At 35.0% G+C, this 20,920-nt stretch overlaps 3 protein-coding genes and 1 long non-coding RNA gene across 4 annotated transcripts in view; 1 reads left to right on the top strand and 3 right to left on the bottom strand.

Annotated features, from left to right (window-relative positions):
• The window catches only part of rnf17 (ring finger protein 17), a 43,797-nt gene extending 38,858 nt beyond the window's left edge, over positions 1-4,939 (bottom strand). The window contains exon 1 of the mRNA XM_084122691.1: positions 4,846-4,939. The gene's annotated coding sequence lies outside the window, so the exon portion shown is untranslated. The remainder of the gene's footprint in view (positions 1-4,845) is intronic.
• arhgap20 (Rho GTPase activating protein 20) lies at positions 877-9,554 on the top strand. The gene is made up of 15 exons (XM_084122692.1): positions 877-1,391; positions 2,457-2,533; positions 3,138-3,305; positions 3,884-4,033; positions 4,175-4,216; positions 4,339-4,423; positions 4,511-4,588; positions 4,696-4,762; positions 4,876-5,034; positions 5,431-5,612; positions 5,954-6,118; positions 6,310-6,440; positions 6,630-6,810; positions 6,944-7,055; positions 7,775-9,554. Exons 1-15 carry the CDS (start codon positions 1,317-1,319, stop codon positions 8,896-8,898), a joined length of 2,796 nt encoding a protein of 931 aa, XP_083978818.1. The 5' UTR covers positions 877-1,316; the 3' UTR covers positions 8,899-9,554.
• Positions 9,555-9,788: 234 nt separating this feature from the next.
• On the bottom strand, positions 9,789-15,882 carry fdx1 (ferredoxin 1). The gene is made up of 4 exons (XM_084122695.1): positions 15,577-15,882; positions 12,663-12,787; positions 11,153-11,282; positions 9,789-10,225 (listed from the first exon to the last, which is right to left on the bottom strand). Exons 1-4 carry the CDS (start codon positions 15,729-15,731, stop codon positions 10,096-10,098), a joined length of 540 nt encoding a protein of 179 aa, XP_083978821.1. The 5' UTR covers positions 15,732-15,882; the 3' UTR covers positions 9,789-10,095.
• Positions 15,883-18,384: 2,502 nt separating this feature from the next.
• Positions 18,385-20,505, bottom strand: LOC311087937. Its single transcript, XR_014607390.1, has 3 exons — positions 20,378-20,505; positions 19,995-20,070; positions 18,385-18,873 (listed from the first exon to the last, which is right to left on the bottom strand). It is a non-coding gene; the product is annotated as an uncharacterized lncRNA (long non-coding RNA).
• Positions 20,506-20,920: the final 415 nt, after the last annotated feature.

Raw genomic sequence — 20,920 nt, 5'->3', positions numbered from 1 at the left:
TGCAAGTGTCCCAGTAAACTGTCACTGTCCCAGTAAACTGTCACGTACAAGTGGGAACACATTATATACGGGACCTACCCTTTTAGACACGTGAAATTCTCTACACATTCTTTCTCCATCTCTTCTTTATCTTTGTACACAATTCCTGACAACTCCCTCTTTTCTTTGTTCTTTCTGTCTGATTACATATTTGCTTTAATACATTCTAGGAATGATTGAAATATCTGACATGTTTATATATCTGCTGATTTCAGAAGAATTTTTTGATGATAAATGTTAATGATTTTCACCAACAGGAAAGGAATTTTTCAAAACAATGATCCTAGGCCGCTAACTCATATTGTTCATTAATCTGACAGATGAAAACACTCTAATATAGCTGTTTCTGTCTATACAGTCAAAGCAGTAAATATAATTTTGTGACAGACGTGTGTAGCTTAAATATTCTCAGATTATGAAAAAAAAAAAAAAAAAAAAAAAATCAGTTTTGATGTTGGCTTAGTTACTGCATTTTTGACTTCATAGTTCAGAGGACTGTGTTTTTTAGAATCAGTAAAACAGGTCAGCAGTAGTGTATGAAGACCTCATTTCTCATTTATGACATTGTTTTATTGTTTTATTTTCTTTGCCAGAGTCAGACTTACAAAATGCAGCACTATAAACTGTAGCTGGTCAAAATCAGACAAAAAATCAGAATACATAATGGACAGTCTGATGGAGTACACTGAGGACAGGACGATTACAGTTTGAGCAACCGTCAATCAAACTGGCTCTACATCTGGTGAGAAAAGAGGCTTAGGTTTGTCTGACCATTTACTCATCCAAATTAGGAGGGGGCAGGGTATGGGGATAAACTGGCTTAGGAATTACAATAGAGAAATCTAGAAATCTTCTGAAAATATTTGTCAGAATATCTTATTTCCTAAAGACAAACAGCTATAATTGCAGAAAGTTGTTCAACAAAGTATAAACATGCGCTCCTCTGTCAAAACTACAGCCGTATGTTGTATGGACAGACCTATATCTCATTATGTTCCAAGATCCCGCCTCCTAAATCCTCCCCCTGCTGCTCAGAGACACAGACATAATCTTCCATTTTTTAGAGAGGAAAGACAAATACATTGCCCTGATAAATCAAAGTGTGGAGCTTGTGAGGAGAACAGGACAGCTGAACACCACTGGATTTTCTATTTCTTCCTCACTAAAAGGAGAGCATTAAGTGAGGATTACCCCAATAGGGCAGGTGATGATATGGAAGCATTGGTCTGATCAGTCCTCTAAATCACCTCCACAATCTTTTTACTTGGATTTTGACTATGGGACCACTGCATGAACCAGGATGGCAGAAGAGAAGCCGAACCAAAAGTTGTGGGGACTACCAGCACTCCAACGTAAGTAAAGCAATAAACTGTAAGCTGGTGTTTGATGGCTGTATACACAATCATCACCGATCATATACCAATACTGCAATGAGAGAAGTTATAAATAAAGGTAAACTAATAGTTAATGCAGCATACATTGCAGCATACTTAATGACATTGATTTGTTTTATTAACATCACATTGTTTTGCCAGATCCATTCACCAGGTCTGATGCACAGCTATGAATCTCCAGATTTCTATGATTGTAAAGTTTAAAAAAACACATACACAGCTGTGATTTTGATAAATAAGAGATGCAGCAACACATTGTGCAGTGTATATTGTCACCTCCTTCAAAAACATATTTTGAAGAATTAAGTTGGCCATTAACTTAATAAAACAGCAACAACAACAACAAAAAAATATATATAATATATGAATAATTTAAAATAGTTGTTTATTGGTTTATTTAGTCAGGGGTAATACACATAAATAATACATGGATACTATTTTACAATGTGAAAGTTTTAGCCAGATTGTCTAATTTTCATTAACTACATTATAGTAATAATATCAGAGCCATAGCCCTGTAGTGCTTCAACGTACAGTTCACCAGCGCCTTGGGGGACTGCAGATCAAAAATAAAACTTTAAAAAAATCAATAACAATAACCATAACTTATACTGTGTATATAGTAGCCTATATATAATCATAAACATAATAATAATTAAAACAATAAAAATTAAATGACTTAATTAAGAAATTAACTGAAAAAATGCAATATCATCAACACATACAATATCATCAACGCATTGTGCTACACAAATGATCAAGCTTCACGATCTTCTTCCACTACAAAACTAAGCAAATAAACAAATGGCAATATTTTGTTTTATTTACTCAATATTAGCTTCTTGTTTATTAAAATATTATATAAATATAATCAACAACTGATAATCAACATTTTTTTTTTACAACTGGGCTCATAAAACTGAATTTCAGCATGGCTGTGTGATTACCCGTGTGTTATGTAATGCTGGTTATCACTCTTTTTATTTTATTGTATTACATTGCTCTCTCTTATTCTTTCTTTAGAATTCCTCTCAGCGCAGACAGTCGGCTCCCTCTATTATTCTCAGCAAAGCCCTTACAAAGTCAAAACTTGTCTCCAGGTATGATACCAAAGGTTCATCTCCTGAACTTCTTTCCACAATACCACATCACAATCTTTGAAAACCAAAAATGCGTAACGCATCAATAAACATAAATATTAGACTGCATGGCCATATATTATTTTACAGTCTGTTTCAGTCTCAGTGAGCAGTTTGTTTCTCACTTCTAGCACAATGTCACAGTCAGTGCTTGTGTGCATGCAAGAGGCTTCTGAATATATTTGCATTTTACTGAAAGAACACAATGAAGAGATGCTACCAAAACCAGACTGTGTGTGGTCTCACAACCAGCATCTGCACGTGTGTGAGTGTGTGAAAGAGAGACGCATAGAAACAGAGTTGTCTACCGTCAGACAGGCTGTCAGAAGAGTATGTGTACCTTCTGAAGTCTACTTTTGTCTGATGTTCAGAGCAACACTAGAGCTCATTTATCAATCAAGCACGTGAAAGAGCGATCAAGCCATGTTTAATTACAGACGGATCGATAAACCGAGCGTGTTTTCTTTTGCAAACATTTACGGGATGATATCTGGCCATGGGAAATTGTCTGTATTTTGTGTGTATGTTGTCAGTAATGTCTCTTTTTCTCTCATGTGTGTGTCAGGGATTGTGTATCTCAGGTTAGCCATGACACTTACGCCCTGATCCAGTCTCTGCTCACCCCAACGAGAAAGCTCATTTCCCAAAGCAATGTTCTACTGCAGACAGGCCTTCAGACCCAGGACAGATGCCTCATCCTTTTCACAGACCTCCTCCTCATCACCAAGACAAAGTATGAAGGAGGAAAATAATACACTGAGGAGAAATAATTTTTTGTTGAAATGCACATCTACAGTAACTACAGTAAACACAATAATATTGTGAAATAAAGGTTTTCTATTTGAAAAGTACTTTTTAAAATGTAATTTATTCATGTGATGGCAAAGCTGAATTCTCAGCATCATTACTCCAGTCTTCAGTCTGACATGATCCTTCAGAAATCATTGTAATATGCTGATTTGGCAATTAAGAAACATTTCTTATTATTATAATGCTGAAAACACTGCTTAATATTTGTAATATTTTTGTGGAAACCCTGATACATTTTTTCCAGAATTCACAAGTTCAAAATAACAGCATTATTTAAAAATAGAAATAATACATTGTACGATGACTTTACTCAAATTTACTTTTTAGTCTATTTTGATCAGTTTAATGCATCTTTGCTGGATAAAAGTATAAATTTCTTAAACAACAACAACAAAATGTACTGACCCCACACTTTTGAGTGTACAGAGAGCTATAAAATGAATGTGGATGGTATAGTTCTGATAATTTGGTCTTGGAATAATTTGACATGCTTTTTTTCAGGTCAGTAATGCAGGTGAAGCAGAAGGCGTGTGTGCGTGTGAGTGAGATGTGGACAGCCAGCTGTGTGGATGAGGTGTGTGAGGCCATTACTGATTCAGAGAGGAGCTTCGTCATGGGCTGGCCAACTTACAACTGTGTGGCTACTTTCAGGTACACACACACACACACACACACACACACACACACACACACACACACACACACACACACACACACACACACACACACACACATTCTAAATGGACCCACTGGTTTTGCTGGTTAAAATTGTTTTTGTGTGTGTGTGTATAGCACTTCAGAAGAGAAAGACAGGTGGCTGTCTCTCATTGAAAGGTCAGTTATTGTTATTTTAGGCCTACTTATTTTACTTTACTTTATAAAATAATTAATTATAATAATACAAAAAAAGAAATAAACACTTTTATCCAAATTTCTCTCCACCCTTTTTTAATAAGTTGTATAAAAGAAGAGAAAATGTGTGACGATCCAAAGATGATTCCACTCAAGATATTTGCAAAGGATGTTGGGAACTGTGCATATGTAAGTACTGATTGTCTTGTGCTCTTAAAACGATGTATTTGCAGCTTTAATGTGTAAATGAACGAGAATTCGATTTTGTCTCTCTAGTCGAAGACTCTTTTGATCAGCAACACAGACTGTACCTCTGATGTCATTAGCACAGCACTGCAACAGTTTGGTCTTTCGGTAAGTTAACACGACACTACATTTACAATTATAATAAGAAATAAATGTCTAATTATTATTGTTGTTTTATTATTTAACTTATTGATTGCTTTTTTCTTTGTACACAGGGTGGAATAAAAGATTATAAGTTGTGGGTATGTTCAAAACAAGATGAAACTCCATACCCTTTAATTGGTAAGATTTTTTTCTCATATTATCAAAGCAATCAAACGTTTTAACTAGATTAAATGTGATACTTTTCCTGCACAGTAGCCTACCTGTTTGTAAGGGTCTTTTTATTCCACCAGGTCACGAGTTTCCTTACAGCATAAAGATGAGCCACATTCGCCTGCTGCAGCAAGATGCAGTGACATCATCCTACAGCCAGATGGCGCTAGTGCCTATTGATGCTCACTGCCAGTTCTTCCTGAGGCCTAGTCGTAGTCAAATAAAAAACACCCTCACAGGTGAGATAAGGCCATCATACTACTTGTTCTGTTTTATTTAGTATGCTATAGTATAATATTTTTGTATGAATTAAATAACCAACTCTATTTTACTTACTGAAAACAGTATTTTTAACTACTGTGAGGATTTCCCTCTGCAGTAATGGCAGTCTACATCAGCCCACAAATCTATGTCAAAATAAATAAAGTCTGGCCATTAACGTTAAGCCATATATTCTACAAATACCTACCTTACGAAATAGATTTGGCTTCAAATCAACAGCTGGTTTCCCATCAGATGTGTTCTGATACTCACCAATCCCTCACCCCCAAAACTAACACACAGGCAACACAATGTCTTGAAACATAACTACCTCTTTTCTTGCTGGCCTCTCTTGCATACATTTCTCTTAGCAGAGCAGAAAAGCAGCAGGAGGAGGTTGTCTCTTATTAGCTGGGCATTTAAACGAGGCTCCATCACTGAACAGGCTGTCCAGTCAGAATCTCCCGTCCACACCATTACTCCGGCTTCTGGTCATCTCTTTGGTCGGCCGCTCAGTGATGTGATAATTGACAATACCCTGCCATCACCCATTGTGGTAGGTACTGTATGTACTGAAAACCCTCAAATTATAGGCAGTTAAAAAGGAGATTGGTGTATCTGATTGTAATATGCTATAATAATATACTGTACCATTTCTTAAACTTCATAACATTGAGAATGATTGACTGAAGCAGTATAATATATTAAGACTGTTATATTACAGTATATAACTGAAAAGCTGTATACCATTATTATTAAATAATGTTGAAAAGTTCTTATCAGCTTATGAAAAATCTTTAAAAACAATGTTAAAATATCATATAATTACAATAATTTACAATAACAGTATTAAAATAATAGTATTAACAGTAATAAAACCACCTGCTCTTTTTAAAGGACATGCTGAAGTGTTTGTGCAGCAAGGGGGCCGTGACTTGTGGTATATTCCGGCGCTCTGCCGGAGCGAAGGCCTGCCGAGAATTGAGGAAAAAACTGGATTCTGGTCACTATGGAGAGCCACTGAGTGGAGAATCTGTTCTGGTTATCGCTGCAGTGTTTAAGGTAAATAAGGGGAAGGTGTGAATGTATGTACACTGTTCAAATATTTGGGGTGTGTACAATTTTTTTTATCTTTTTGAAAGAAAAGTCATTTTTGCTCACCAAGGCTGCATTTATTGAATAAAAAATACAATTAAAACATTGATTTTATTTTATGGCAACTCGGTGTTCTCATATCTGTGTATCTGATACAGGATTTCTTACGCAATATACCTGGCAGCCTGTTGTGTGAGGATCTCTATGAACAATGGCTTCAAGCAGTGGAACAAGACGGAGAACGAGATGGTCTCATGACGGAGAGGAACATGGTTCAGGAAGTTCAGAGGTAATGTTCTAGTAACACTAGATTAGTTTTTGTAATGATGGTGTACTCAGTTAATAAGGATAAAACCTTGGTAATGATGGATCAAGGCCATGATTATTACTGCACACCTTAAGCAGATTAAGGTTTAGTAGCCAATTTCCAATAGATGTATGGGTTTTTTAGATGTCTTGACTCTGCTCACATTCACAGGCTTGTTCAGCTCTTGCCTAAAGAGAACGTCCTGCTGCTGAGAAACATTATAGCGATGCTGCACCATATACAGCTCAGTGCTGAGCACAACCAGATGAACTCTTTTAATCTGTCTGTGTGTATAGCACATAGCTGTCTGTGGAACAGCAATCAACAATTTCAGGAAAAAGATGCCAAAAAGGTGAGCATGCTTTATTATTACCAATTTATTATAATATCTGCGGAGTACAGGAGTATCCGCTTAAATCATCATTATTACATTTCAAAGAACATAGGAAAATGTAAATGTAATAGCAAATTGAATCTGTACACAGGTGTGTGACCTTGTGCGTGTCTTGATTGACAACTGCTGTGCGTTGTTTGGGGATGAAATTATAACCCTCTTAAAGGATTTGACTGAAGATAATAGAAGCAACTATGGATCAGGTTACTATAAATACAATCATACTTCACAATCACATACACACCAATACAAAACTCAAAACTACACTATAATATTTTGTCAGCCTAAAAAAGTGCTTTAGCTAAAGTAACTGCTTTTTAAGTCAACAATATTAGTTAATATGACTAAATCACCCTGGAAAAAAGGATTTAACACTTGTTTAAAAAACTAAAACTATATCAAACTTTATTAAATTATTTATTAAAAAATGTGTTGCATTTGTTTAGATGTTCTTCATCAGTTACAAATCTTGGCTCCAGTGCCAAAAACAATGTGGTGTTTAAAGCATATTCTTTAGTATTATTTATTAATAATATTTTGAATGAGCTTTTTTTATATTTTCATTTTAGTTTAGGTTTTAATTTGATGTACTTTTGACATGTTAATTAGTTTTACTTTTTTATATTTCTATTTAGCTTTCATTTATTTTTAGATTTAGTTATTTTAGTACTTACTAAACATCAGTTAGCTGCCAAGATAACATTTATTTTTAACTTTGATGTTTTTCATCTAATATTTACATTTTATTTCAGCTTTCAATTAATTTTTTTTTTTAAGAATCGTTTTAGTGAACATTATCAACACCTTTACCTAAAATGACCTGAAGAGCTGAACAAGGGTCAAATCAGTTCAAAATAACTTCTTAAAGTAAGAATGGCACATTTTCACTTTTTACATATCTCTTCTCTTTCCGCCACTCTAGTTGGGTCCCTGCAGCAGATGTCAGACTCAGGTTATGAGAGTCTCAAGAATGAGGTAAATACTGACACGGAGGATATTTCTAAGACCCGTCCTCTTAAAGACAGTCGTAGTATGGACTCACTCATGTCACTGAGTGATTGTGACCGCGAATGTCCAGAAAACAACCTGGCGTCTTTCAACCCACTGGCACAAATCAGGAACTTTACACCAGCTGTGTGTCAACCCCGATCCCTTTCATTACACAGGCACTCCATGCCTACCATTGCTTTTATTTCTCATGAGCAGAAAGAAACCCCAGAAAGTGGAAAATATCAAGAGTTTGAGAGACCTGATGAGGTCAGTGATAACACAACTTTTTTGGAGCACAACCTCCAGCAACTGAATTTCATGAGAGAAAAACAAACTTCACCGACCTCCAATGTATCATCCCCAGTAACGTCACCAACAGTCTCATCTGTGAGTTCAATGGACAATCTCTTTTCTCCTCACAGCTCTCCAGCCAGGGGACAGTCTGATTGGCTTGCTCTAAACAACACAGATTACAAACACCCAATCACCTCGCCGAATGAGAAACCGTGTCAAGCACATCATCAGAGGAATGTTGCTGAAATTGAAGGGGGTTTACAGCCCAAAGTGACCAAAAATCCTCCTCCTTATCAGCAGGCCTTACAACAGCTGAATAGAAAACTATGCTCACAGACTCCCACTCGAACGCCTGTGAAAACCACAGGGCAGCAACATAAAGGAAAAGGGCTTTTCTACAAGGGGCCCGAGAGCCCCACACACAGCCCTTTAGGAGACCACCAGGTGTCCTCTGCTCCTCAGACCTTTGCCGATCAAACCAAGACAGAAGAGGAGGTCAAGCTACCACAGAGTGTGTTTTATGGACAGAGCAGCAAGTTGACGGTGCACAGTGTCAAGGGACAGAATGCAGATTCGAAGTCTAGCAAAATCAATGGGCAGCAGTTGAGGTTTAAAGCACTTGATTTGCACCCCTCCTCCGGGAAAATAGTTGGGGACTGCTTTATGGATACTTCCCCTCTCGGAGAGGGGTTGACAGACAACCAGGCTATTGGGAGAGGCCGCAGGCTCAGCTGTTGCAGTAGCAGCCAGTGGGTTGTGTGAAGCCAATTGGAACAGTTATGTTTAAAATCAGCACATAAACACTGGGATACCAACTAATTATAATAACCTGCAGTTTTTTTATAATCAACAATAACATGCTCCATATTACGGAATTATTGCACTTTTAGGGATAGTTGAGCTATTTTGCTAATTTTAGTTATTTAAATCCTACAGTAAGTAAAGCATTTTTTAGCCTTTTTTTGTAAATATTCATGAACATATTTTAGTAATATTCATGAGCATAAGAACAATATGCATGAGGTTGCATTTACTTAAAATAACATTTCTTTTTTTACATTTTCACCTGATTTAGAGACAGAACACTCACACATTCACAGAATCCCCTTTTCAGAATTACGTAGGGATATACAGTATAAGCCATTTTGCTTGTTGATCCTAAAACTCAATTAATTACTCGAAGATGAATGCCACATTTCTGAGGTCCAAGATGATTTCATATAAGTTGATATTCGTGAGCATTGTAATGCCTTGTTGTAAAAAACATATTTTTTTACTGTAATAAAAATAGATTGTAAATACAATATTTTATTGTTCTTTAAAGAATGCTATTTCATATAGGGCTAAAGTACTTTTCATTTTTGTAATTTTTTTTTGAATAAGTACGACTGTAAATCTTATTAAAACTAGTAATCCCATCTGAGTGTGAGCTTGTTTATTTTTAAACGTGAGTGTTCCAACATATTTTGGCGTGATATTTCACATTCTCAATGTGCTCATGTCAACATTCTTTAACACACAAATATAACTTATTAATAATTCATTATTAATAATTATAATAATTTTGCTGTTGTCAATTCTAAGATATAATAAAACTGATGTTGCAGCTTTCAAAGACAAAAAGACAAAAAGACAAAAACAAATAAGAAAACTTAAAAAGTTAAACTTCTAATTTATTGCAACAAATCAGTTACAATTATATCTGCATTCAAAATGTATTCCAACAAGATGCTACAGCTCTCACTGTCACACAAAGAATTGCAGAATCTGCACAATTAAAAAATTACAATCACCAAATTATAAAAACTACTTACGGCAGCAATGTAAATAACATTAAACGATAAATGTTATCATTTAAATTGTAGGTTTTTATTAAAATAGTACATATTAAAATACCTGCTATTAAAGATATTTCCATATTGCAGTGTTTATGAGATATACTGGGCTTTATTTAATAGATTATACTTTGGGTGGGGCTGCGGAGGACTCTTTTTCACTGTCAACTCGAGCATCAGATATCACGTCTGGCACCTGCAGAATCATCCCATCTAGTTCCTTCCTCAAACACACCTGGCAGCCCAGACGAGATCTAAAAGACATACATGCAAAACAGAATCTCTTCAACAAGGTCCATGTTGTTATTATGTTGGGCAGGAAATCTAAACGCTTGCCTATCATTCAGACCGCATGGCTTATTTAAAATATGCAAGAACCAACATTAGCTGCTAACATGCATTTCTCTCTTGTGCATTACCACAACTGTCTCATAAATTTTTTTTCTAAACACTTAAATACCTGCGTTTTTAAGGCTGGACCAGCCAATGCACAATTGCACATGTGCAGTTTTAGGCACGCGTCTCAGAACACTGACTGTTTTTCCCAGAGTTTATAAAGGCATCTGCAGTGACTTTACCAATTCGTTATTGGCTCTATTATTTATAAGGAAAGACTTATTCTGCGTTGCACTTTTTTAACTATATTTAACTATACTGTGGAGATGACGAGTCTGCGTCATCAACTTCATCCTCACAGCCGAAACTGACTCAGAAAACAGTTTATTGATAAATTATTAAAATGTTCATACAGTCTCCTTTGTTTCAGGCAAATTCAGAATCGTTACTTCTGCTGGTGTCGCTGCAGCAAGCTTAATGCATGCGCTTAAACGCTTAATTTATATTTTAAAGGCTTATTATTATAGTTTAATCCTCTGTAATGTAGAACAAGCAATGTTACATTAAAATATTCTTTCTCAGCCCTGAAACTCAAACCAATTTCTGATGGTTGGGAAGACTTAGTGTTACATTTACAGGTGAATCAACCTATGAATGGCTTACTAATTGTTTTCTCTGCATATATGGAATAGGACAGAGCATTTCAACATAAAAAAACCCCCAAAAACAGACACTTTCTTCATTCAATTTCCCAATACAAAACTATAATTTTTAAAACATATCTCCTGTTGTTCAGCGATTTTAAGTTTCACAGCATAAACCAGAAATGCCTGAGGTTCACTCACGTGTCTGTAAGCCCATAAGCCAAGTCCAGCATGTCCATTTCCTCATCAGAAACAGGTCCAAGCTTCTTATAAACGGCTTCCTCAAAAATAAGGTGGCATGTAGAGCAGGCCAAAGTTCCCTCACATGCACCTAGTTCAAAAACCCAAAACAGACACACAAACATATTAGCCTACAAGCTAGTAACACTCACAGTCTACTTATCAGGTGACAAGCATTAAAATACTTTTCCAGGCTAAAGGAGTAGCTGTTGACCTCGTTTACCTTTGGATTTGGACATTCACAAAGCCAAAACAGCCCTGTTTACACTGAGCAAATCACTTTTACGCACTCACATATGTTTACCGTTACTATTTTTCAGTCACTCTGCAGTAATTACATAATTATGCACTGTAAAAAAAAAAAAAAAAAAAAAAAAAAAAAAAAATTATCATCAGGAAGCCTAAAAAAAGCTTCATGTAGTAACATTAAATTAACTGGATTTATCACAACCAAAAATATTATTTAAAGGGATAGTTCACCCAAAACTTAAAATTCTGTCATTCATTACTGACCCTCATGTCATTCCAAACCATAAGACTTTCGTTCATCTTCGGAACACAAATGAAGATGAAATCGGAGAGCTTTCTGTACTCTACACAGACAGCTACGCAACTACCACTTTGACGATTAAAAAGATCATAAAGAGATCGTAAAACTAATCTATATGAATTGAGTGGTTTAGTCCAAATTTTCTGAAGAGACATGATAGTTTTATATGATGAAAAGTTTGAATTAAGGCTTTTATTCACATATAAACATTCATCAACTCACACATCAGTTGTAAACAGAAGCTCTAGCATGTTCACATGAAGTGCGAGAACCAATGAGATTCATTCTTGTGTGTTACGCATCACATTTGAGCTTCCGCAAGAACCAATGAGGTTCATTCTAGTGCGTTACGCAGCACATTTGAGCTTCCTCAAGAGGTTTGTTCTCACACATCAAGCAGGTTCGGTTGAGCTTCTGTTTAAGTTCGCTGATCAATGTTTAAATGTGAATAAAAGCCTAAATTAAATCTGTCCATCATATAAAGCGATCGAGTTTTTTCAGAAAATTTGGACTTGACCGCTCAATTCATATGGATTAATTTTACGATCTCTTTATGAACTTTTTGAAGTGTCAAGGTGTAGTTGCGTAGCTGTCTGTGGAGAATACAGAAAGCTCTCAGATTTCATCAAAAAGATCTTCATTTGTGTTCCGAAGACGAACGCAAGTCTTACTGGTTTGGAATGGCATGAGGGTGAGAAATTAATGACAGAATTTTCATTTTTGAAATTGATAGCCCTTTAACATAACTGAACCAACTTTACATTTACTTATTACATTAAGTAAATAGGTTACACCAAGTTATTTTAGGGTCAGAGCAGGTAAAAACTGCACGTTTTCACTTTTTATAGTGTGTGAAAGAAATATGCATATTTGTCTGAACAAATATTTTTACACTATGTCCAATATTCTTTAATAACTTACCAAATCCATCAATATCTAGATCATGGTTGACAACGACATCAAGTAGTGAATCTCCAGTTGCTGCTTTCACCGAAATCCTTTTTCCATCACGATTTAGGAAGTGGATTGTCACCTTCTCTTCAGCCCTGCACAGAGACATTTTTATGCCTTAAAGTGAAAAGATGAAGCCATCATCACCATTATCATCATTAGAAGTGCTATATGAAAAACCTCCAACAATGATTTGTTGTATCACTAAAGCACCTGTCGCTGAAAAATTGGGCTAAACCTTTTGTTGTAGTTAAACAGACCTACAAAGAAGCCAAGGGATTTCCCTTGAAATGTAGATCCCTGAAAAATGCACCCTTTTGAATAAAAATTGGATATGAACAACCTACATTAGGATTTGGGCTAAACCTTTTGTTGTAGTTAAACAGACCTACAAAGAAGCCAAGGGATTTCCCTTGAAATGTAGATCCCTGAAAAATGCACCCTTTTGAATAAAAATTGGATTTGAACAACCTACATTAGGATTGGTTTCGTTAATATTCTGTTAAATGAATAACTATTAAAAACAAAAACCATTGTTGTAGTTCCATTTCATTCACACTTTCCTGTCGTACCGCTGTTCTTCATATTCAGTAAATTTCAGCAATAGTTTCTAAGCTGAATGGAATAAAGAATAGTCATCTATGTTTCAATACACAACTACAACAACACCCTGAGCATGAATTCACCTAAGCCCCCTGAGAAAAGACAATGTATGCATGGAGGCTTAAACAGTAAGAGGGGATAGGGTTTGATTTAGTCTTCAGCAGGCAAAAGAAGATATTTTGAAAAAATGGCTGTTTATTTTGTCCATATACAGTACAATTCTGTTTTGTAGTAAGTAATACAGAAGCCTTTATACAATGGAAGTCACTATACCAATTTGTGTCCTCATAAATCATATAAACAAGCACACACACACACACACACTTGTTCACACTTTCCGTAGTTTATTTCTCCATTAAGAATGTCACACACAATTAAATAATATTTTCACACACGTTTCGCAGTTAAAATGTTCTGTAATACTTACCTTGATGTTTCTTAACACATCACATGTCAGACATGCAGGTTACAATGTCCTTTTCATTTGTGATGAAAAATTTTATGAAATGAGAGAGAAACCAATAGACAAGTAGTCTAGGCCACATAATGAAAAACTGTTCAAAAGTTTGGAGGCAGTACGTTTTTTCTTTTTCTTTCTTTTTAAAATGGTTTTATTTATCTTATTTATCAAAACCACAGTAAAAAAAAAAAAAAAATTTAATATTATGATAATTATGATCAATATTATTATAATTTAAATAACTGTTTTCAATTTTAATAGATTTTAAAATGGAATTAATTCCTGTGATGTTAAAGCTGAATTTTCAGCATCATATACTACATATATACTACATACTACAGGCTTTAATGCCACATGATCCTTTGAAATCCACATGATCCTTTGAAAATTATTATAATATCCTGATTTAGTGCTCAAGAAACATTTCTTCTTATTATCAATGTTGAAAACAGCTGAGCTGCTTAACATTTTTGTGGAAACATTCTGCGGAATCATTTGTTTTTCAGGATTCTCTGAATAGAAACTTTTGCACAGTAGTGTAGGTATGAATGACTGTTTTATAGCATTGCCCTGAACTACGGTCAATATTGTGAAATATTTGACAGCTGAATGTCATAACTGACCAACCAGAATCACGTACTCCAGTGAACCATTTATAAAAATGAGCTGTAAAATCAGAAAGATATGAATGTAGATATACTGAACAAAATCCAATATCCTGTTTCCTCATAATACACCGAATGTATGATTAGTTGTGGAACTGGTAATTGGTGACACCACTAAAAACGTTCGCAACCTTCAGTTATCAGTGCATCAGCCACAACAATCTACATTCTTGAAGACACCAGATCCAAAGATACAAATGAGATAAGGATAGAGAACATAAAAAGTAAAGGTAAGTATGCAGTAAAATAAACAACACACTATTATTTCTACCATGGCACACGTGCTCAATATACTAGTGACCCAATAGCCTTGACCTAAAAAAAACCCCACAGCTAAACAACTTGATGTTCAACCTATTGCATGAACTGGAAAATACAGTGAACCCAAAAATATCTGAACACTTAAGCCGAACTTAAAATACATGAATGTCGCTGTATAAGATAAAAATCATATAAAGATATAAAATATCAAACCAAGTGTCAATGCAAACAGATTATTCTAGTAAGCATATCTGAACCATGTTTTCAATGACTTTTATCCAACTGATCTCAAGGTCATTTTAATGATAGTACCGGCCGGTATGTAATCAGTCCTTCTCACGTTCACACAGCTGTCCTGATAGCACACGTACATCACGGAGAAGTCTATTTTATGTGCATGTTTACATCTGGAAGACATTTTTTTAGAGTGTTTGCTCATCTGCAATACGTCTAGGCCTTTCAAATGTCAAAAAGACGTTTAGAAAATGTATTTAAGATGTTTATGATTTAGAAAGTATGTAAAACTGACATATTAAAAACGTCTATCAGATGTTAGTAAACAGCAGATGAAGTGATCTTCTACGTTTGCTATTTGGTAACCAATGTAGTTCATCACATTAACTATGGACATGTCCGATTACATTTAAAAAAACAGTGCACGTTTGCATTTTAAACACTATATTAATTGTTTTATGATCTGAAGTAAGAAACTGATTGGTGACATGTTTTGCTTGACAGACGTGCAACTCGTTTTAATATTAAGTGAAGGACGTTCACACGTTATGCAAGCAAGCCACACACTTTTCGGGACACTATACACTAAACATCATTGCTGACAAAATAACAAAGATTGGTCTTTATGACTCAATATCCGTGTCAAATGCCAGTTTCTTACCTTAGTGAACTGATGAATGTGTTTATTCCTCTACTGTGTGTGTTGCTCTCGGTCACGCATTGAGGAAACATTCTCGTTTGACTGAATGTTTGTTGTGCCGCTTTACGCATAACAGCCGCTCGCTGGAGAAACACTCTCAAAATACATGCCGACATTGTAATATATTTTGTTGACAGACCGCAGAATAACTAACTATCACCGTTGCATGTGTGATAGAGTGAAACTTTCGACTCTTTATATGTGGCGGAAATATAGCTGTTCAGCCGTGACGTCAATTTGTATGCCAACCCGGAAATAATTCGTCATGTGTTTCTGATGGATCTATGCTGCTGGATTAGGAATAGCGTTTCTGAATTTGAGGAAACTAAAGTCTGTGTTAGTTATTTTCACATTTGTATTTGAAATATGGAATGCTATCTAAATAAATTAATCTTTCACATCATACGCATTTATAAAGTGTTTTATTTGATGGATTTTCAGTAATTAAACAGTAAAATAAATTAATTAATAAACAATTAATGCAACATTGCAAAAGTAACCTGCAGAAATATAGAACCATTGTTTTGGACTACAAAGTTAATTACAATTATTTCATTAAACTATTGAAACGTATAAAAAAATATACAGTAAGATGTCATGATGGGACACGTTAACATGCAGTATTTGAGCTAAAGTTAGCACTTGCCATATCCTCTAGTTACTGGTGATAGTACATCATTTTAGATGTGTTATATGCTAAGTTATAGAAAGGTTTCCTTATTTCCCCCAGAAATATCATTGCTGGACACCAGAAATAACAAGATACAGAGAACTTTCCAAACATCATCACCATACAATGCTTTCAAATTGATAGGATAGATTTTACATTCTGCGATTGTAAAATGTAATTGCTCAATGTTGCTCACATTATTGGCTTTGTTCAGACACCAGAGATGTGTGTGCCATTAGGGCCCCTGAAGAATGATGCAGCATGTTTCATTTATTTAACTGGCTAATATTTTGTGTATCATTAATCTCTAAAGTAAAATAAATTCTCTAAAGCAGTTTGTATTGAATGTTTTACAACAATTAAAGCTTTCACTGTCACAGCAATGAATCAGAAAGCAAGATATTCATTTCTCATCAAATTGCATGTTGAATGTGTATTTAGTCACATTAATCACATTTTCATGACTTTTGAGACTCAAGATAGCCATGCATCTCGATCAGATTTCAGATCGTACTTCCAGCAATAAGCAATGCATGCACCCATTAAGACACTTCTCACTCACAATAATGGCCACAAATGAAAGAGAATGTGACTGTTTTCTGGGTGGTACGGTGGATCAGTGGGTAGCATTGTTGCCTCACAGCAAGAAGGTTCCCGGTTTGAGCCCCGGCTGAACTAGGAGTCCTATTTGTGTTAAGTTCATCATGGCTTTACTCCCCTGCACAGTTCAAAGCAATGAAGTTTAGGTGGTTTGGACATGGACAAATTGGCCGTAGGTGTGTAAGTCCCACACCATGTAGTAATGGGGAGGATTGTGGAAAGGCTTGGCAACCTATACCCTGGAAAAAAACATTGCCAAGCAAATTCATGCATATGGTGACTGGTGAGAGATGGCCAAAAAATCACAATGAGTCAGATATGACTGAAATGGTAATAGATAGATGACTGTTTTGTACACAAGTCAATACCACATCTTCCCTTTAGTCTCCCCCTCAGTAGAAATCGCGTTCCGGGGGGGAAACGCATTCGACCAAAAGGGGCACTTTAAGTTTCACGATTAAAGGGGCAGGGGCTCAAGGGTTTACACAGACTAAACGATGGAGCTAAACAAGCACAGGTGAACACAATGGGTTGCTATGGAAACAAATGGTGAGCTGGCGCATGGGGAACAAAGGAAACAGGAAAAACAAGGTAAAAAAACATAACCATTACAGTATCAAGTTACAAACTAACTCATTGAGCAATAGACCAGTGCTAAAGCATGCCTTCTAAAGTTCATAAACATTTCTACAGTCTTTGTGGTGTTAAGGTCCTAATTGCTGGTAGCACATAAGAACCACAGAGATAAATTCATCTTGTTTCTTTCCAGGCTTTCATCTCAGATTATTCCCTGGAAATACATGGGTATAGGGAAGAGGACACTTGAGAAGCTGTGGGGTTGCATTTACAGTACTTGGTTTACATACTTTAATGCTTACATTTAATGAGAAATCTAAGAATCCACTTGTAAATGAACTTTAACAATCATGCATGAGAAGTTGAACTAAATATAAGTAGGCCTATGCAAATGAAAATGAAAAGACTGAAAGGACAAAAAGTCTAAATTTATTTAGTGAAATATCAAAACAGAAAAATGCAAACAAGGATTTCACAACTCCTTCAAAACTACTACAAAAATAGGAAGACATTTGTTAGCGTACTGAATATAATGCTGCTGTTGTTTGAGTGTTGGTAGTGGCTGTGAAGAATTCTGGTGAGCTGCAACAGTAAAAAGTCTTCATTATGTTTTCAGCATCACTCCTCATGAACAAGTACAATAAACAGTCAGCAAGTGGGTTGAGATACAAGAGACAGTGACAAAACAGATAAAACTTAAGAACGAAAGGTGGATGGTGCTTCAAAAACACTAAACAAAAACTTGTAATTGAGAGGGGGAGGATAAGAAATGTGTAGTTCAACAGCACAAGAGACAGACTACCCAAAATTAATTTCCGCTTATGAGCAGTAAGTGATATTGCGTGAGAAAGACCCCTCCAAGTACCTACAAAACATAGGAGGATTACTGAATAAGGGATAAAACATGCTAGACATTGGGAAAGCATGGTAAAAATGTCTTGCTGTGTCATGTTTGTAAAGGTCAAAGGCACTAACCAGATGATGAAAGAAATAAAACAGGACATTTTTAATGAATGGTGAGATCTGTACCAATGAGGATAAGAAACTAAAATGTATCTTTCAATAGCAATACATGCCATGAAAAACAAGCCTACAATCAAACAATACTTATATGCACTCCATAATGCAGCATTTGCTAAATTGGTTGTTAAAACAAATATGAAACCAATCTGTAACAGATCTGAAAGAATCAAATTTATCACATAAACCGAAGCAGCACGATGAGACTTGATGAGAAAACACAATGCAAACAGGGTTAAGAGGACGACTGGAATCTCAATGATACATAAAATCCAGATAAACACTGCTTCTGCATGATCTACTTTATTAAGATTGATCATTGACTTGTTTGATGCATCAAAGCTGGTGATGTTGAATTGTGTCATGGTCTCACAAAATCTTGGCAGTCAGCACTGAAATAACAACAAACCTGAGATTAGTTTTACTGTTTAAAATGTCTAAAACAGAATCACACACATTTATGTCTGACTGAAATGGACTCATTCCGTTTAAGAATGAGTCATTAAATCATTTATTCAACAGAATTGATTCATTCAAAAACACAGATTCATTCAGAATTGCCACTGTGTGTTGCTCGGAGACACATAATGATATATTCTGCACTATTTTTTTGTTGGCTGAGCAAAAATACACAAAATTAACTGAAAATGCTGTGTCTAATATGTGTTACTCAATAGTAACTTCTTGTTTAATGCACTGTTGTATAAAAGCACAATCACACTCACAATCATGTTCTTGGTATAAATATCGATTTTGCATAAATATCATATAGTCTCCCAAAGCACTTTCTCTCATTTTCTCTTTTTAACAAAAAAATGGCTGAATTCAGGGACTCAACAGCTTTCACTTAACATATTCACGAATCAAGCAAATTTAGATAACCTTGACTAAAAACTCTATTTTTGCACATCTGTATTTGAATACTGATGGTTTATAGCATGATTAATGCATTCACATTTAATCATACTGTAAAAGCCAGTAATAAAAAGCTAGCTAACAAAATGAACAAGACAGTTCAGTGACAGTTCACATACAGTATGGTCTTATCTCAGACTGTAGATCCATTTACTTATAAGCTGTTCATGGTTATCATATTTTATAAACACATCTAAATAAACAAAGAACCAATAAAACACATTATATCAGATAATAACCTGAAACCACAATGTATCGGTAACACTTTACAATATGAGGTCTCATTTGTTAACATTAGTTAATGTATGAGTTTACATGAACAATGAGCAATATATTATCACAACATTTTGTTGATGTTAGTTAATAAATATGTTCATGCTCATATTAATTCACAGTGCATTAACTAACGTCAACAGATACAACTTTTGACTTTAATAATGTATTAGTTAATATTGAATTTAACATTAATAAATGCTGTAGAAGTTCATTGTTAGTTCATGTTAACTAATATAGTAAACTAATGAAACAAATGAAACCCTATTGTAAAGTGTTGCCAATGTATCTTTCAAAAGTAATGCGTCATAAAATAGATACGTACGTGCAAACAGTACTGAGATGCTCTAACCAATGCAATTTCCTCCCTTTAGATTGTTTGTAATATAATTAATTAGTATCTGTAACAGATAAGAGAGAACCTAATGTATTATAAACTAAAACATCATGATGATACTTAATGAGAAAACACATTGCAAACAGGGTTAAGAAGACTGATTGAGACAGATTCTCAATGTTTAGAATTATTTTCTAAAAATACAAAATAACTTTTATTTCAGCAGTTGCAGTCTTATCCATAACATGCTTAATATCAAATAAAAATAAATATTTTTACAAAAATCAAGTGGAATATGTGTTAACTGGCAGTGTTAGAAGCACATAGGAACAAATTCAAGACAATTTCAATACATTAAAACTTTATCTTACCTGGAATGGGACTGTAAATCCACACAGCACTGATGATGTTGCTCGTCAGCTGATGATAAAAAAGAAGAAGGTCCGAGAGATTTAGCATTAATATACTGTAAGACTTTCCATTCTAAACCACAGAGTGTTTTTGCTCAACATCCCTCGAGTATAATTGCACTTTCTCAGGCAAATTGCTTTGGTCTCTGCGATTATAATCCATTTCCCCCAATACATCCTAAAAGCCTGTTTAAAAATTCTTAAAAGCATGTAATCAATTGATTACATTGTGGTTACACATATCTGATCTCATCAGTCCATGTTCATTAGATACACTATTAACTCTTTCCTGCCAGCATTTAAAAAAAAAAAAGTTGCCAGCATTTTTGACCATTTTCACAAGTTTCATGGCCCCCAGAATTTTTGTTGAATATCTGATATATCAAAATATATCAAAAGAATGAACAAACCCTCTGCTTTTAAACAAAAAAACATTTTATAGCTAAATGTATTCTTTTTTTATCAACACTTGAATGTGGGAACGGTTCCTTAAAAAGCAATATT

This window comes from Abramis brama (assembly GCF_963993115.1).
Source record: "Abramis brama genome assembly, chromosome: 8".
NCBI classification, from domain to species: Eukaryota; Metazoa; Chordata; class Actinopteri; order Cypriniformes; family Leuciscidae; genus Abramis; species Abramis brama.
This window is presented reverse-complemented; position numbering and strand designations above follow the sequence as displayed.

Coding starts and splice junctions, on each gene's coding strand:
- arhgap20 (XM_084122692.1), top strand. CDS start 1,317: ATGGGACCACTGCATGAACCAGGATGGCAGAAGAGAAGCCGAACCAAA. Junction 1,392..2,456: donor GGGACTACCAGCACTCCAAC/GTAAGTAAAGCA, acceptor TTCTTTCTTTAG/AATTCCTCTCAGCGCAGACA. Junction 4,589..4,695: donor TGCAACAGTTTGGTCTTTCG/GTAAGTTAACAC, acceptor CTTTGTACACAG/GGTGGAATAAAAGATTATAA.
- fdx1 (XM_084122695.1), bottom strand. CDS start 15,731: ATGTCGGCATGTATTTTGAGAGTGTTTCTCCAGCGAGCGGCTGTTATG. Junction 12,788..15,576: donor ACATTCATCAGTTCACTAAG/GTAAGAAACTGG, acceptor GTCTCTGTGCAG/GGCTGAAGAGAAGGTGACAA. Junction 11,283..12,662: donor TCTAGATATTGATGGATTTG/GTAAGTTATTAA, acceptor TTTTTGAACTAG/GTGCATGTGAGGGAACTTTG.